General features: G+C 37.4%; 1 protein-coding gene across 3 annotated transcripts in view; it reads left to right on the forward strand.

The window, feature by feature from the left end:
• Positions 1–18,964, forward strand: part of PIK3R4 (phosphoinositide-3-kinase regulatory subunit 4) — an 84,817-nt gene that overhangs the window by 14,431 nt on the left and 51,422 nt on the right. For all 3 annotated transcript variants that reach the window (XM_065942681.1, XM_065942680.1, XM_065942682.1), the window contains exons 5-7: positions 4,255–4,389; positions 7,063–7,284; positions 17,304–17,477. In XM_065942681.1, the coding sequence (XP_065798753.1) occupies positions 4,255–4,389; positions 7,063–7,284; positions 17,304–17,477 (531 nt within the window). The remainder of the gene's footprint in view (positions 1–4,254; positions 4,390–7,062; positions 7,285–17,303; positions 17,478–18,964) is intronic.

Below are 18,964 nucleotides of genomic sequence, written 5' to 3' on the forward strand. Positions count from 1 at the left end.
TCCGTAATACCTCTTGTTTCTCTGATATTTTTGGAAATTCCAAAGATAACCTTGAACTCTGGTCCTTGAATTATTTGTGTACATCTTGGTAATATTTATAGCTGATCTGTTCATGAAACTCAAGCTTTGTGTGTACTCTCATTATTTGAAATGATCAGTTATTAAGTGAAAAATATATAGCACAGAATTTTATGATTTTACTGGAAATATTTAATTTGGAGTAAGATGTTTGCAACTATGTGCTTCTGATCTAGTGTTTTTGGGCCTTTCTAAAGTTTCTCTGAACAGATATGTTTGCTTAAATATTAGTATTAGGGTATTACAGTCTATTGCTGTTGAAAAAGGTTAATTTTGCTGGGTAGTTTGATGTTGAAAGGATCTAGCCTGTTAGGTTACTGAATTTGAAGGTTCTTTCAGCTTCCCTGGTGGCTCAGATGGTAAAGCGTCTGCCTACAATGTGGGAGACCCAGATTCAATCCCTGGGTTGGGAAGATCTCCTGGAGAAGGAAATGGCAACCCATTCCAGTATTCTTGCCTGGAAAATCCCATGGATGGAGGAACCTGGTAGGCTACAGTCTGTGGGATCACAAAGAGTCAGACACGACTGAGTGACTTCACTCACTCAGTTACTATGATGCTTAGGAAGTGTGACTTCTTTGTGGTGAAGTGGGTGTGTTACATTAACACATCTACCTGTTTATGTAAATAATTCTCACTCATAAAATCAAGTGATACAGATTTGTATTTTTAGCTCCCTAAATTGATTTTGAATGCTTATTTCTGCATGGAAAATGTCATTGAAATATTCACATAATTCCATGATTTATTTCTAAGATATAATCTGATGGAAATCAGGAGTTCTGAAGTCTTTGTAAATAGTATGTGACATATGTGTGGTGATGATAATGTCTCTTTTTTTGAAAGATTATTATTAGTTTATTATTATTACTAGTTCATTATTTTATGATTTACTCGTTATTTTCATAGAATGTGAGAAATGATCTTTGGATTCTGTCTTTATGGCTACACACATCCACATAGTGATTGGTGCTTGCTGGCTTTTTAAAAAATATTTATCCATCTGCCTATTTATGGTTTCTGATATCCATAGCTGTATAGGTGTAAATTTTAGGCTTAGGAAATTCAGAATTTCTTTTAAGACATATCCAGGTTTATTATTTGGAACAAAACATGTTTATAATTCACTTGGTAAGGAGAAATACAGTTGACCCTTGAACAACATACGGCTTAGGGATACTGACCCTCCACACGGTTGAAAATCTTCTTATAGTTTATAGTTGGCCCTTCGTCCATGGTTCTGCATCTGTGAATTTCAGCCAGCCATGGATTGTGTGATGCTGTAATTTAATTTAATGTTGAGTTATTTATTAGCATTATTTAGTAATATAAATATAAAATATTTAATATTAATATTTCAGTTTAATATTGAGAAAAATTCATATGTTGTTCAAGGATCAACTTAATTGTACTGAATAAAATTAAATTAAAGAAAAGCCTATGGTTTTTAAAAACAAGCTGTGTTTTTTAAACTATTATGAGCTACTTTTGGCCCAGTGTGTCTTAGTCTTTTCTCAGTTGTAGTGAATAGGTAAGATTCTGATGTGTAGGTATATTAATATATCATATTTACATTCATTTACTAGCAGTCATAGCATAAAAATAGTAGTGACTGTTTATTGAAAAATCTGCTTTGTGTAAGGGCATGTACTGCTCATGGTTGCAAGGGTTAATTATATAAGATACAGTGATTCTGAAATAGGTTCTGGATTCTTTATTTTTTTTAATTAATTAATTTAACAGAAGAATAATTCCTTTACAATATTGTGATGACCTCTGCCATACATCAACATGTATCGGCCACAGGTATACGTGCGTCTGCCCCATCCTGAATCTCCCTCCCACCTTCCTCCCCACCTCATCCCTCTGGATTGTCCCAGAGCACCCGCTTTGGGTGTCCTGCTTCATGCATTGGACTTGCACTTGTCATCTATTTCACATTTGGTAATGCATATGATTCAGTGCTGTTCTCTTTAATCATCCCACCCTTGCCTTTTCCCACTGAGTCAGAAGTCTGTCCTTTCCCTCTGTGCCACCTTTGCTGCCCTGCATTTAGGACCTTTGGTACCGTCTTTCTAAATTCCATATATGTCTGCGTTAATATACAGTGTTTGTCTTTCTCTCTCTGACTTACTTCACTCTGTGTAAAAGGCTCCAGGTTCTAGGTTCTGGATTCTAAGATTTAAGGTCTGTCTAGCTGTTGAAGCTGACACCCCAGTCTTGAGCAGTAGGTATTAGAGTGTCTTCATTTCCCAGCTGAGGAGTTGGGGAGGGGAGAGGCTAAGGGATACCACCAGAGTGTACCAGGCCTGGTTCTTTCTCAGTTCTCAGAGCTGCGGATGTGGACCTTGACTTTGAGGCACCCTGCTTTTACCTGTCCGCTGGTCTCAGGGTGAGAGGCTGTGGTGACCCAGGGTCAGTGCCAGGACCTTGCAGTGCCCCGTGCCACCCGGCCATGGTGAGCCCTGGCGTAAGCATGAGAAGGCTGTGTTTCTGCATAGAGTCAGGAGTCTCTCTGAGCTTGTGTGGCTAAGTGTCATTAAACCACACGTGTCAATAATGATAAATGTTTAAAAATCAATTAAAATTTTCTTTTTTATAGTGTTTTTAAACTCAAGAGATGCTGCTATAGATTTGTATCTTGTGTAAAGTGAATTGACAAGTATGCTGTGGCTTATGAGCATAAATGGGGAGATAAGTGATAGATCTATTCAGACTTGAGAGGTGCCCAGGAAAAGAAGAGACTTTTCCTAATAAAGATATTTTCATTAAAGTGGGAGTATTCATCTGCAATCATCAGAGAATGGTATAGAATTCGCCTGTCTTTAGGGTGAGTAGGTGCTGCAAGGTATCAGTAACTTGTTTGCTTAGAGGTACATTTTTGTTCTATTCAGAAAAGTGTTGAACCTAGCAAGCCTAGGGGGTGGGACTCCATGATGAAGGGAATCACTGTATTTGATAGACTAAAAAACGTCAGTTATGGTGGGATGCATCTCTATTTCAGAGATGTTAAAAAGTGAAGAAAAAGTGACTCTTAGGATGAATAGGAGGTAGTTCATGTTCAGTGCCACTGACTGCTGAGAAGAGAAAGTATGTCTCAGGGTGTGGTCACATATAAAGCATGGAAGTGAGAGGGGAAGGATAGAGGCAGGAATACATAAAGATGGGAGGAGGAGGAAGGTGGAAGCCCAGAGCAGATAGAGTCAGCAGCTGCAGGTGTGGCAGCAGCACTACGGAGCAGATGTTCTCACAGTGGCGAGGAGGGGGGAATAGTCTTAGACGATCTGCGAGAATGGAGAGGAGGCGGGCCACTGCAGGGGCGTGACAGAGAGCGTCCGACTGGTTCAGCAGGAACCCTGGGGTCACTGTAAAGCAGTCCCTTAAGGGTTGATGCGCGTGGGTAGTGGGCCTCTTAGGTAGTCCTGACTCAGTTATGTGTGAGGAAACTGAGACTCAGATTGGCTGAGCAGTCAGCTGTAAGTGTCGGGGTCGAGGTCTGAGCCAGGCTCTGGGTGATCCTAAAGGTCGACTTTTTTTATTTAATGTGAAATGTGTTTCTCTGGTAGCCTGCTGCGTGTCTCTTACTCAGCTTGATGCTGTTGAAGAGATAAGTCTTTGTGGAAGAATTAAGCTATTTTTTTTGCTTCAAATGATTTGAGTGCTATATTTTGGTTATTTGGTATTTTTTCCAGTTTTACTGAGATGTAATTGACATACATCACTATATAGTTTTAAGGTGTACAGGATAATGGCCTGATTTATATATATTGTAAAGTGATTACTGTAGTAACTTTAGTTAGCACCCATCGTCTCACAAAGATATAATAAAAAACAATGAAAAAAAACGTTTTTCCTTGTAATGAGAACTCTTAGGATTTACTCCAAGAACTTTCATATATACCATATAACAATGTTAACTGTAGTTATCATGTTATACATTTCTGTATTTTTTAAAGAAGTTTATGTTTTGTTATTAAAACTGGTAGTTTGGGTATAGTTGTAGATTATGAGGTCAGTCACTAAAAGTCAGATTAGGTTAAGTGCTAAATTGGAAAGTCCTGCTTTTCTTTAGTGTTATGATTTATTATTTATATGTATTAAGATTTAGGGAAGATAAGTTATAAGCGTTATACAAATTTATGATTATAATTATTATAAATTTTCTCCCTTTTATAGAAAACATAGCTCTGCTGGCAGAAACAGCTTTGAGATTCCTGGAATTAGTACAGTTGAAAAATCTCAATATGGAAAATGACCCAAATAGTGAAGAAATAGATGAAGTTACACACCCCAATGGAAATTATGACACAGGTAGTATGATTTTTCTCTTCTGAATTTTCTGTTATTTATAACAAATTGCTGTTACTTAGAATGTGAACTTGCAGCAAACTCTCTTTTATAATTCTAATGTAAAATGAAAGAATACCAGATGTATAAAGGAAAGGATTCCTATTGTTTTGACTGTTCTCTTCTACTCTTTTGCGTTGCTATCTAGCCAGAAAATGACAGCCTGTCACCACAGATTCTAAGCTCAGTAGTTTTTCAGCCAGAATTGATTTGTGTCAACAGCAAAGCTAGCTGAATTATAAAATAATTATAGGATAAAGGAAAAAACATTGACAACACCATAGCTAAGAAATCTAAACCTTTCCTACTTATATGAGTATATTCTGACATATACTCAGTCATAAACTGTGTTTATTTCATACTACCTATGATTCTTGTATCAAAACTCATACCTTTTATCATAAAGGAACAATGTAATGGTGAAGTCTGTAAGGTCTGTCCCTGGCTCACGTTTATCTACATCCATACAGCTTTTTAACAGGCTTTTAGTTAATGTTTATTGTGTTAAATATTTGTAAGTCAAATAATATACTAAGATGTTTTCTAAGATATTTCTAGTTCAGAAAAACTAGAGAAATCTACTTTTCAGATGGGGCAACAGTGGAAACAGTGGCAGACTTTATTTTTTCAGGCTCCAAAATCACTGCAGATGGTGACTGCAGTCATGAAATTAAAAGACGCTTACTCCTTGGAAGGAAAGTTATGACCAACCTAGACAGCATATTAAAAAGCAGAGACATTACTTTGTCCACAAAGGTCCACCTAGTCAAACTATGGTTTTTCCATTAGTCATGTATGAATGTGAGAGTTGGACTATAAAGAAAGCTGAGCACCGAAGAATTGATGCTTTTGAACTGTGGTGTTGGAGTAGACTCTTGAGAGTCCCTTGGACTACAAGAAGATCCAACCAGTCCATCCTAAAGGAGATCAGTCCTGGGTGTTCATTGGAAGGACTGATGCGAAGAGCTGACTCATTGGAAAAGACCCTGATGCTGGGAAAGATTAAAGGCAGGAGGAGAAGGGGACGACAGAGGATGAGATGGTTGGATAGCATCACCGACTTGATGGACATGAGTTTGAGTAAACTCCAGGAGTTGGTGATGGACAGGGAGGCCTGGCGTGCTCCGGTCCACAGAGTCGCAAAGAGTTGGACACGACTGAGTAACTGAACTGAACTGAAGATGGCTGTAGTGTCTCATTTACTTGTTAAATGGATCATTTTATACAACAAATATTATTTGGAATTGAAGACACTGGAATAATTTTAAACTTAGAAATAATGTATCAGAATGGAAATTCTCAGAATTACTTGGAAAATAATACTGTTGTACATCCTATAAGCATGTAATTGGACTGTTTATTTTTTAAAAAATATTTATTTGACTGCATTGGGCCTTAGTTGGTGCACTCGGAATTTTCATTGTGGATGGGCACTGTAGTTGTTGAGCATGGGCTTAATTGCTCCAGGGCATGTAGAATCTTAGTTCCCTGACTAAGGTTCAAACCCACACCCCCTGCATTGCAAGGTGAATTCTTAACCCCTGGACCACCAGGAGGGAGAAGGCAGTGGCACTCCACTCCAGTACTCTTGCCTGGAGAATCCCAGGGACGGGGGAGCCTGGTGGGCTGCAGTCTGTGGGGTCGCTAAGAGTCGGACACGACTAAGCGACTTCACTTTGACTTTTCACTTTCACGCATTGGAGAAGGAAATGGCAACCCACTCCAGTGTTCTTGCCTGGAGAATCCCAGGGACGGGGGAGCCTGGTGGGCTGCTCTCTATGGGGTCGCACAGAGTTGGACATGATTGAAGCGACTTAGCAGCAGCAGCAGGACCACCAGGAAAAGTCCTTGGACGTTTTAAGTAATGAAGTTAGGCAATAAAACTTTTGGGGAGTTAATCTAAAGTTTTTCTTAACGTGAATATAGAATTGTGTCTTTCAGACCACCTTCTCCCTTGACAGTGGCTGTACCAGAAGTGGGCTCTGCCTTCATTCATTTAGTCAGTGGATAACTGTTAAATGAGTTTTGCATAAGGCAGTTTGTGTGCTTGCTGTGAACATTTAGGGATATGGTGGTAAGTGAGACAGAAGAGATTCCTGCTCTCTTGAGACTGTTTTAGTAAGGGGAAGACAACCATCTACTTAAATAAATGAATGAAAAAGGTAGGGTGGGTAGGAGATAAGATCAGAGAAAGAAGTGATGGCCAGATCATGTGAAGTCTTGTCAGGACTTGCAGTATGTTTTCTGGCTTTCTAAACTGTAATTAACCAACACCTGTACCATCAGATTATATCCTGACCAGTCTTAAGCGGTTTCACTTCCTTAGGTCGATCTTATTGGACAGTATCTTTCTCTGGTGCTTCTCCATAGTTTTTTTCTTGGATCCTCATAAATAGAGCTAGTAAATGGTGAGATAGTAACCATGCTTGTAGCATCTGCTTATTACAATGTTTTTCAGTCTATGTTTCATTTTCCCAGCTGTCCTTCAAAGCTTTGAATAGTGGAAAAACTTAGTGATTGTAGTTTTTCTGTGGTGGCTTCTATAATCATTCTGTTTCCTCCAAGGAGTGAGAAAGACTGGGTCTGTATGTTTGGAGGAAAAAAAATTGATCACAGTTTTCTTTTTTCTTTTTTTAGAGCTCCAAGCCTTACATGAAATGGTCCAGCAGAAAGTTGTCACTTTGCTAAGTGACCCTGAAAATATCGTGAAACAAACCTTAATGGAAAGTGGGATAACACGGTTGTGTGTATTCTTTGGACGTCAGAAAGCCAATGATGTTTTGTTGTCCCACATGATCACTTTCCTGAATGATAAAAATGATTGGCATCTGCGTGGAGCTTTTTTTGATAGTATAGTTGGTATGTTTTTGTTTGTTTTTAAATTTATCTTTAAGATTTGGATTATCTTCTCAAACAGATAACTTCCATGCAATCTGAAAGGTGATAGTACTACCAGATTTCATTAATAGGGAAATGAATTCCTGGTATTTCTGTCCTTCATGCTTCAGGGTGATGGAAATATCCTAGCTGATCAAGAGATTGATACCTGCATATAAAGGGATACCATGTAGTCGTTAAAAAGTATGTTTTGAAAGAATATTTAATGACCTGGGAAAGTACCATGAAATATTACTAAAGTGACTGAACTCATTTGAGTATAGGTAATAATAATAACAAATGATATGTTTATTAAAAAGGCTGAATATACTAAGATGTGAACAGTGATTATCTCTGGGGCTGGGATTACAGGTAATTGGTTTTTTTTTTTTTCATTTTTCCATATTTGTCAAATTTTCTATAGTAAACATGCATCACTTTTGCAATCAGAAAATAACAAAGTATAGTTATGATTGAAAATCAGTCTAATTAGGAAGCTTACAGGCTTTGCTTTTTGTAAAACCAAAAATCTGTGAAAAATTGGTTGACTTTTTTCCCACTATTTTTTCAAAATGTTTGAATTCTTAATTTTCAGATTTATCTAAAGAAGAGAATTAATCTTGATTTTATCTGCATATGACTCCTGTTGCATTTAGATTCAAAATTAGAAAGAAATCAACTTATTTTGAGTAGATTAAGTCATGTTCTACACTAAGATTTACTATTTTTCATTTTGGAGTAGTAACTGATTATTTTCCACCTGATTGTACTGACCTTTTCAATTTTAAGTTTGTTATTTATGAAATATTATATGCTAATGCCATATTATTACAATTACCCACTAACTCTTTATATATCATTTTGCACATGATTATAAAACTTGTCTATTAACTCAAAAAGCTTAAACACTCTTCTGCACAGTGGGAAACTTTGTAGGTATCCAGACTTTCTCATGTGGTAGCAGAAGCTGTGGGGTTTATAGATTTTGATTTTCAGTAATCTGGGACAGTAACTGGTAAAAGGTTTGCTGTTGGATGTTTTTCCTGTAAAATAAAAATAGGAAAGAAACTCATTTAGCAATAGTATTCCTATTTCTGCTAATATTACTGTATAATGTTGTAGAAAAAAGGATACTTCCTACTTTTCAAAAGTCTTGAAATTACTGTTCTTGCTTGTTATAACTGGAGATTACTGTACCTCCTCTTTTCAGACCTTTCTAGTTTGTTTTTAACTTTTGCATTAGCTTATTGTTTCATCTCAGCCTTCCGTCTTGGACTCCATCTAACTCAACTCCTGAACACAGTATGCTTTGCTTCTCACCTCTTTCTGTCTTGCTCTCTCCTTTAAGTAATCTTATTTTTATTTCTTTTCTTTGGAAAAGGTAATTCTTGAAACTTCATCTATTGGCCAATTCATGTAGATGTAAAAAAAAACAGATTTGTTGATTTATTTATTTTATTTTTGGGTTTTCTGTTTTTTATATGTTGGACGGTCTTTGTTGCTGCACTCGGGCTTCTCTAGTTGCAATGAGCGAGGACCACTCTTGTGAAGCGTGGGCTTCTCATTGCTGGCTGCTCCTGTTGTGGAGTGCAGGCTCCGGGCACATGGCTTCCACAGTTGTGGCGCACAGGCTCAGGAGTTGCGGCTTGCAGGCGTTAGGGCTTGAGCTCAGTAGTGTGGCCACGGGCTTAGCTGCTGCAGAGCATGCGGAATCTTCCCCTACCAGGGGTGAAACCCGTGTCCCTTGTGCTTACTGCAAGGTGGAGTCTTACCCTCTGGACCACCAGGGAAGCCCCCATGTGTATTTTGAAACACGGCCTTTATGTTCTTTTTTCTTTTTTTTCATTTATTTATATTAGTTGGAGGCTAATTACTTTACAATATTGTTGTGATTTTTGCCATACATTGATATGAATCAGCCATGGATTTACATGTGTTCCCCATCCTGAACCCCCCTCCCACCTCCCTCCCCATCCCATCTCTCTGGGTCATTGTAGTTATGGGTCATCTTTTTTCACTTTTAAAGTAATTTTCATTTATTTCTTGTGTATAAAAGTTAATACATACTTGCTATAGAAAAATTGGACTTCCCAGGTGGTACTGGTTGCAAAGAAGCTGCCTGCCAATGCAGGAGACATAAGAGATGTGGGTTTGATCCCTGAGTCATGATCCTGGAGGAGGGCCTGACAACACACTCCAGTAATCATGCCTGGAGAATCCCCATGGACAGAAGAGCCTGGCGGGCTGCAGTCCACAGGGTTGCAAAGAGCCCGACACGACTTAGCACAGATGTAGAAAAATTGGAAGATCTAAAAACCTTAAAACAACTCCCCTCCAGTTCTCCAGCCCATGTACAGCCTCCGTTAAGGTTTTGTTTTTTCCCTTCCTCTGGGTCATCGTTGCCTCCTCTTTCCACCCATCATCCCATTCTGCCATATATACTGTGAGGCATATGTTATGTACTGGCTAAGAGTGGCACTGTTTTTTTATTTTTTTAATTGAGGGGTAATTGCTTTACAGAATTTTGTTGTTTTCTGCTGAACATCAGCATGAATCAGCCATAGGTATACATGTGTCCCCTCCCTCTTGAACCCCCCGTCTCCCTCCCCACCCACCCCTCTAGGTTGACACAGAGCCCCTGTTTGAGTCCCCTGCATCATACAGCGAATTCCCATTGGCTGTCTATTTACATATGGTAATGAAAGTTTCCATGTTACTCTCCATACATCTCACCCTCTCCCCCCACTCCCCCACCCCATGTCTATAAGTCTGTTTTCTGTGTCTGTTTCTCCATTGCTGCCCTACAAATAAATTCATCAGTACCATCTTTCTAGATTCCATATATATGTGTTAGTAAATTATATTTATCTTTCTCTTTTTGACTTACTTCACTCTGTGTAATAGACTCTGGTTTCATCCACCTCATTAGAACTGACTCAATAGCATTCCTTTTTATGGCTGAGTAATATTCTATTATTCCCCACCCCACCCCCCACACACCTCACAGCTGCTTTATCCATTCACCTGTTGATGGACATCTAGGTTGCTTCCATGTTCTAGCTATTGTAAGTAGTGCCGCAATGAACAGTGGGATACATGTGTCTTTTTTCAATTTTGTTTTCCTCAGGGTATAATGCCTAGGAGAGATTGCTGCGTCATATGGCGGAGCCTGGTGGGCTGCCATCTATGGGGTTGCATAGAGTTGGACACGACTGAAGTCACTTAGCAGCAGCTTAGCAGCATGGTGGTTTTATTTCTAGTTTTTCTAAGAAAGCTCCACACCATCTTCCATAGTAGCTGTATCCATTTACATTCCCACCAACAGTGCAAGAGTGTTCCCTTTTTTCCACACCCTCTGCAGCATTTATTGTTCATAGACTTCTTGATGATGGCCATTCTGACCAGTGTGGAGTGATATCTTATTGTAGTTTTTATTTGAATTTCTCTAATAATCACTTAGTTGTGTCTGACTCTTTGTGACCCTGTGGACTGTAGCCCACCAGGCTCCTCAGTCTGTGGAATTCTCTAGGCAAGAATACTGGAGTAGGTTGCCATTCCCTCCTCCAGGGGATTTTTCAGTCTAGGGATCAAACCTGGATCTCCCGCCTTGCAGGCAGATTCCTTACCATCTGAGCTACCAGAGGAAATAATAAGATGTTGAGCATCTTTCATGTGTTGGCTGGCCATCTGTATGTCTTCTTCGGAGAAATCTCTGTTTAGATCTTTTCCCACTCTTTGATTGGGTTGTTTGTTTTTCTGGTTTTGACTTGTATGAGCTGCTTTTATGTTTTGGAAATTAATTCTTTGTCAGTTGTTTCATTTGCTGTTATTTTCTCCCACTCTGAGCATTGTCTTTTCACCTTGCTTATATCTTCCTTTGTTGTGCAAAAGCTCTTAAGTTTATTTAGGTCCCACTTGTTTATTTTTGTTTTTGTTTCCATTACTCTTGGAGGTAGGTCATAGAAGGATCTTGTTTTGAGTTGGTTGCTCTTGAACACTTGGTCGAGTTTGTAAGAGCAGCCACTCTTGACACCAGATTGCTAGGCTCAAGTCCTGGCTTTGTCACCTGCTGGTTGTGGTTCTAGGGGAAATCATTTAATCTTTTGTGTGCCTTTGTTTCCCTGCCTGTAAAATGAGGATAATAATATTAACTAACCCACTAGTTGTTTTGAAGATAAAATGAATTAACATGTGTAATAATGCCTAGCCCCTAAGCGCTCTGTATGTATTATATTACTTCTCAGTCTTGTTATTTTTTAAACCTTTATCTAGTAACATGTATATTCTGAACATTTTCTTATGTTACTAAAAATTCTTTGAAACCGTAATCTAACAAGTAGAAATATTTTATTATACTTTTACCAAAATTTAATGAACTGTTCTTTTGAATATTTAAATTGTTTTTACTTTGGTCAACATATATGATACACATCTGTTCAGTTTAGTTGCTCAGTTGTGTCCGACTCTGCAACCTCATGGCCTGCAGCATACCAGGCCTGTCCATCATCAACTTCCAGAGTTTACCCAAATTCATGTCCATTGAGTCGGTGATGCCATCCAACCATCTCATCCTCTGTCGTCCCCTTCTCCTCCTGCCTTCAATTATACACATAACCATTTACGTAAATATTTTCTTCTGATTATTTTCTCAGGTTGGGAGTCAGAAATTTTAATTACTGAGTTAAATAATATGAGTATATTTTTAGAACTTGACACATTTTTAAGCTTTTCAAAGAGATAATATCATTATCTACTCTGGTGGGTATTGTTCAATAGTACTGCACAGCCTTCCAGTATGCAATAGGCTTTAGTCAGTCTTCGTTGGTAGCTTAAAGTGATGACTTGTTTTGATGTATATTTATTTGCTTATCATTGAAGGTTCAAAAAATTCCTCATGTTGATTACTCGTTCATATTTCTTTGAAATAAAATAAAAATTCTGTGAATTTTTAATTTATTATTTTGGCTCCCATTTTTGGATGGTGTTATGCTTTTCTTATAATTTGTTTTGAGTCTTTTATGTATACATTAAAAATAACATTTTATCACTTCTATGGCAAATAACCTTTTCTCAGCTTGACTGTTATTTTTTATGTTGTTTAAAATAATTTTAGTGTTGTCAACTTATTTGATCTTTTCATTCTTTTTTTTTTTTTTACTTTTGCCCTTAAATATTTTTCCATTCCAGAATTAGGTTAATTATACATTGGGTGCATGTCTTTTTTTTGTATTAAAGCTTTACATAGAAGTAAGAATCTGGTTTGCAATGCAGGAGGCCTGGATTCGATCTCTGGGTTGGGAAGATCCCCTGGAGAAGGGCATGGCGACCCACTCTAGTATTCTTACCTGGAGAACCCATGGACAGAGGAGCCTGGCGGGCTGCGGTCCATGGGGTTGCAGAGAGTTGGACACGACTGAGCGACTGAGCACAGCATAGCATGAACTGCTTAATTAGTCTTTATTTGGGGCTGTGGTATGAGGTGAAATCCCAGTTTTTCTCAGGAATGTAACCAATTTTCCCAGCACTATCTACTAAACATTTCATTTATTTTCCACTTATTTGTGAAGCTTCTGTTATCATCTGTTGCATGCATATGTCTTTTAGGGTCACTTTTCTAGGTATCCTATTCCATTGATTTTTTAAAAATTCACTTCTCAATATTATACTCTTTATAGTTATATTTTAATTATTATATATTTATAAGCAACTTTAGTATCTGGTAGAACAAGCTCCCCAAATGTCAGTCTTCTTTTCCAAAATATTTTGAACTATTTTAATTTGTTACACGTTTTAGTTTGTAAAGTTTCTAAATATAATTCACTGGAATTTTAGACAGCGTTTTTTTCTTTTACTACAGAAAACAATTCTAAAATTCTTTGTCGATTATAAGAGAAATATACTTTTACAAATTACTCAAAATATAAGAAGTAATGTGTGAAAGGCAGTAGTTGCACTTTCCAGAGGCGCTTACTCTGGTGTGTGGTTCTGGTTTGATATCTTCAGGTGACTATTATCTTGTATAGTATTTTCATATTATTCTTTTTAGGAGTATCAACTTTATCTCTTGACTTTTTTCTGTGCCAGATGAAGAGTTAACTCATTCATATCATAATCTGATCCCTCTTGTCCTCTCTGTTTTGAGTTGTTGATCACTATGTTGTTTTTATAACTTTAAATAATTCAGTTGTTTCTTAATTGGTCTTCTGATTTGGACTGCGAAGAATTTTGTGTTTTCCTCCTTCCCTTCCTTCATTCCTTTTTTATCATTTTCTTTCTTTCTGCTTCTTCTGTTGGTTGATACTTCAACTACTAATTGCATTTTTATAGTTGATAATATTTAAATTCTGTAGTCATAATGAAGTCTCTTCTGCTTGTACAGACTGATTCTGAAAATTCAAAATAATTTACATGAGTGTGTAAATTTTATTGACTTTAGAACCAAGTAGTGGACTGTATTTATAATTGCTCACCACAGTTTTTTTTTTTTCCCATTTATTTTTATTAGTTGGAGGCTAATTACTTTACAATATTGTAGTGGTTTTTGCCATACATTGACATGAATCAGCCATGGATTTACATGTGTTCCACATCCCGATCCCCCCTCCCACCTCCCTCCCCATCCCATCCCTCTGGGTCTTCCCAGTGCACCAGCCCCGAGCACTTGTCCCATGCATCCAGCCTGGGCTGGTGATCTGTTTCACCCTTGGTGGTATACTTGTTTCAGTGCTATTCTTTCAGAACATCCCCACCCTCGCCTTCTCCCACAGAGTCCAAAAGTCTGTTCTGTACATCTGTGTCTCTTTTTCTGTTTTGCATATAGAGTTATTGTTACCATCTTTTTAAATTCCATATATATGTGTTAGTATACTGTATTGGTGTTTATCTTTCTGGCTTACTTCACTCTATATAATGGGCTCCAGTTTCATCCATCTCATTAGAACTGATTGAAATGAATTCTTTTTAATGGCTGAGTAATATTTCATTGTGTATATATACCATAGCTTCCTCATCCATTCGTCTGTTGATGGGCATCTAGGTTGCTTCCATGTTCTGGTTATTATAAACAGTGCTGCGATGAACATTGGGGTGCACGTGTCTCTCTCAGAACTGGTTTCCTCAGTGTGTATGCCCAGGAGTGGGATTGCTGGGTCATATGGCAGTTCTATTTCCAGTTTTTAAGAAATCTCCACACTGTTCTCCATAGCGGCTGTACTAGTTTGCATTCCCAGCAACAGTGTAAGAGGGTTCCCTTTTCTCCACACCCTCTCCAGCATTTATTGCTTGTAGACTTTTGGATAGCAGCCATTCTGACTGGTGTGTAATGATACCTCACTGTGATTTTGATTTGCATTTTTCTGATAATGAGTGATGTTGAGCATCTTTTCCTGTGTTTGTTAGCCATCTGTATGTCTTCTTTGGAGAAATGTCTGTTTAGTTCTTTGGCCTATTTTTTGATTGGGTCATTAACTTTTCTGGAATTGAGCTGCAGGAGTTGCTTGTATATTTTTGAGATTAATCCTTTGTCTGTTGCTTCGTTTGCTATTATTTTCTCCCAATCTGAGGGCTGTCTTTTCACCTTGCTTATAGTTTCCTTTGTTGTGTAAAAGCTTTTAATTTTCATTAGGTCCCATTTGTTTATTTTTGCTTTTATTTCCAATATTCTGGGAAGTGGGTCATAGAGGATCTTGCTGTGATTTATGTCGGAGAGTGTTTTGCCTATGTTCTCCTCTAGGAGTTTTATAGTTTCTGGTCTTACATTTAGATCTTTAATCCATTTTGAGTTTATTTTTATGTATGGTGTTAGAAAGTGTTCTAGTTTCATTCTTTTACAAGTGGCTAACCAGTTTTCCCAGCACCACTTGTTAAAGAGGTTGTCTTTTTTCCATTGTATATTCTTGCCTCCTTTGTCGGAGATAAGGTATCCATAGGTATGTGGATTTATCTCTGGGTTTTCTATTTTGTTCCATTGATCTATATTTCTGTCTTTGTGCCAGTACCATACTGTCTTAATGACTGTGGCTTTGTAGTAGAGCCTGAAGTCAGGCAGGTTGATTCCTCCAGTTCCATTCTTCTTTCTCAAGATTACTTTGGCTATTCGAGGTTTTTTGTATTTCCATACAAATTGTGAAATTATTTGTTCTAGTTCTGTATACACCACATTAACAAATTGAAAGATAAAAACCATATGATTATCTCAATAGATGCAGAAAAGGCCTTTGACAAAATTCAGCATCCATTTATGATAAAAACTCTCCAGAAAGCAGGGATAGAAGGAATATACCTCAACATAATAAAAGCTATGTATGACAAACCCATAGCAAACATTATCCTCAATGGTGAAAAATTGAAAGCATTTCCCCTAAAATCAGGAACAAGACAAGGGTGCCCACTCTTACCACTACTATTCAACATAGTTTTGGAAGTTTTGGCTACAGCAGTCAAAGCAGAAAAAGAAATAAAAGGAATCCAGATAGGAAAAGAAGAAGTGAAACTCTCACTGTTTGCAGATGACGTGATCCTCTACATAAAAAACCCTGAAGACTCTACCAGAAAATTACTAGAGCTAATCAGCAAATATAGTAAAGTTGCCGGATATAAAATTGACACACAGAAATCCCTTACATTCCTATACAGGAACAATGAGAAAACAGAAAGAGAAATTAAGGAAATGTACCATTCACCATTCCAACAAAAATAATAAAATACTTAGGAGTATATCTACCTAAAGAAACAAAAAACCTATACATAGAAAACCATAAAACACTGATGAAAGTAATCAAAGAAATCAAAGAGGACCCAAATAGATGGAGAAATTACCGTGTTCATGGATCGGAAGAATCAATATTGTGAAAATGAGTATACTACCCAAAGCAATCTATAGATTCTATGCAATCCCTATCAAGTCACCACAGTTCTGATGCCATGACTCTTATCACTTGATGAGACTGTCTGTAGTATCAAGGTCAATGGATTCTTTTTCCTCTCCTCTGCAGACAACAAAATACACAGTACATTTTAATTTATTTCATTTTTACACTATGACTTTCTTGAACAGTTTTTTCTTTTTTTTTGTTTTGGAGTTTGAGTTTTTTGTTTTCCTTTTAGAGAGAAAATATACTTTCTTCACTCTGTTTATAATATCTAGCTTCTTTCTTACTAGTTTTATCTATTTCTTATAATCTCTTCCATTTTTCTTCTTAATAACATTTTTGAAGTTTATTGACTTTTAGTTTTAATTTGGGCTGATTGATTTCTATGTCTTTACTAGCTATTATCCTTTTCCCCCCTTGAATTCTTGATTTATATCTACCATTTTGTCTTTCTACATTTTCCTCATTTTGTTGGAAAATATCCTCAAGAAACTTTCTTAGAAATGTTTGCATGGGAGTTAACCACATATAGTTCTTGCATGTCTCACGATGACTCATTTTTTTATCCTTATTTTATTGACAGTTTGGGTATAAAATTTCTTCCATAATCTTGAAGATCTTGCCCTGTTGTGTTCTAGCCTGCATGGGTGCTGAAGATCATCTGATGCCAGTCTGATTCCACTTCCTTTTTAGGGGATCTGTATTTTTCTTTCTGTAAGCTTATAGGATCTTTTTCCCCTTGGTGTCACAGAATTTCTTGGTGATTGGCATTGGTTTGAGTCTTTTTTTTTTATTGTGCTGGGTAGGAAATGCCGTGTCTCTCCCTGGGTTATTGCTTAACATATTTGGCTTTTGATTCATTTTATTCCCTGGTGGCTCAATGGTAAGGAATCTGCCTACAATGCAGGAGACCCAGGTTCAATCCCTGGTTGGGAAGATCCCCTAGAGAAGGAAATGGCAACCCACTCCAATATTCTTGCCTGGAGAATTCCATGGATAGGGGAGCCTGACAGTCTACAGTCCATGGGGTCACGAAGAGTTGAGGACACGACTGAGCAACTAATACTTTCACTAATAACATTTGTAATTTCAGGTATAAAAAAGTCATGTATGGTTGCTTCTCTTTTTCAGGTGTTGCTGCCTATGTTGGCTGGCAAAGCTCCTCAATTCTCAAACCCCTGCTGCAACAAGGTCTTAGTGATGCTGAGGAATTTGTTATTGTGAAAGCTCTTAATGCCCTTACCTGTATGTGTCAATTAGGGCTGCTGCAAAAACCCCATGTCTATGAGTTTGCCAGTGATATTGGTAAGTTTTTGCTTCTTAAAATTAGGATGGGAAAACTAGGGAGTGGTAAGAGAAATGTGGGCGTCTCTGGTGGCTGACGTGGTAAGGAATCTGCCTGCAGTGCAGGAGACCTGAGTTCCATCTCTGGGTTGGAAAGATCCCCTGGGAAAGGGCATGGCTACAACTGATGATAGCACTGTGAGATTTCTAAACAATCTCGAGTCAAATTTTCAGCTCTGTTGTCTCGTGTGTGTGGGTGTGCACATGTATGCACACCCTCGTGCATGCTTATGCCTGCATGCGTGTTATATGTGACACACAGGCCACTCACAGGAGCCTTGGTTCTCCAGCCCAGGCTGGGAAATACATCTTTGTTTTAATCTGTAGTTAAGTCTTGGTGATCCTTGAAAGGTGAAAATTTTTTTATTTTTAGCACAATGTAGATAAAATCTTCAGCCACTCTGAAGAGTTAGCTTGTTTTTGGACGCTTGATGGCTAGATGTGTTGAGACCGTGTGTGAAAGACTGCCTGTGACGTCTGTCATTGCGCTGATTGCCAGTGAGACGCCCGTAGTGCTGCCATCACTGCTGTTAGCAGTTCTGTCAACCAGTGAAGGGGTAATTCCTTGGCCTTTATAATAGCTACCTGTGTTTGTCAATTTAAAATTCAGAATAAGAACTAATAGATACATGTGACCCTTTGTAAAAGTAAAAATGCTAGAAGCTTTTAGTTTCCTCATCACTTCATTTTAAGGAAGCCACCAATGTAAGATTGCAAGTTGACTTTGTACTGAGAAGACATGAAATCTTCGACAATTACCTTTTTAGATAAAATATTTTATTACTGCTTAATACTTTGCTAAAAAAAATCTATAAAAACTCAAAAATTAATTAGATTTGATTGATAAGTTTCTCTTGAGGCAATCCTCAGACAAAAAAGACAAAGGAATTATTAGTTTGTTTATTGAAATTAGATGGTTAGATAGTAGAGGTATAAAATTTCTGAAAGTTTTTATGCATGAATATAGCTTTTTAAAAGAAAATATTTGTGGAAATTTGAGTATATGTACACTTCTTATTTTGTACTCTAATATCTATAATCATTCTTTTAGTCTGTAATCCTAATTTGAACTTTTTTGGTGATTATGTTAAAAAGAATGACAAATTTAATAGTGAAGTTTTGAGTATTGGCAATGTAGTCATATTAAAAATGTCTGCTACACTGAAATGCTTTTAATTTTTTTGTATAAGCTACAAAGTACTAAACCTTGAGGGAATCATCTCTCTTTTTTCCTCAATTTTTAAAGAGCTAATTGCTCGGGAAGCAAAAATTATTAATACAATAAAAGATGTTAGAATGTTTTTTGACTTTCTTGTCCTATGTAGTATAAGGCAGATGTAGAAAGCACCCCTTTTCATAAGTATATTAAAGAGAAAACGTATCATCCTAACACATATCTTGCTGCCTGCAATATTTTCCTGCTCATTTCTCACATTAGTGTTGTTTTT

The sequence above is a fragment of the Muntiacus reevesi genome, chromosome 8 (assembly GCF_963930625.1).
Source record: "Muntiacus reevesi chromosome 8, mMunRee1.1, whole genome shotgun sequence".
Taxonomy (NCBI): domain Eukaryota; kingdom Metazoa; phylum Chordata; class Mammalia; order Artiodactyla; family Cervidae; genus Muntiacus; species Muntiacus reevesi.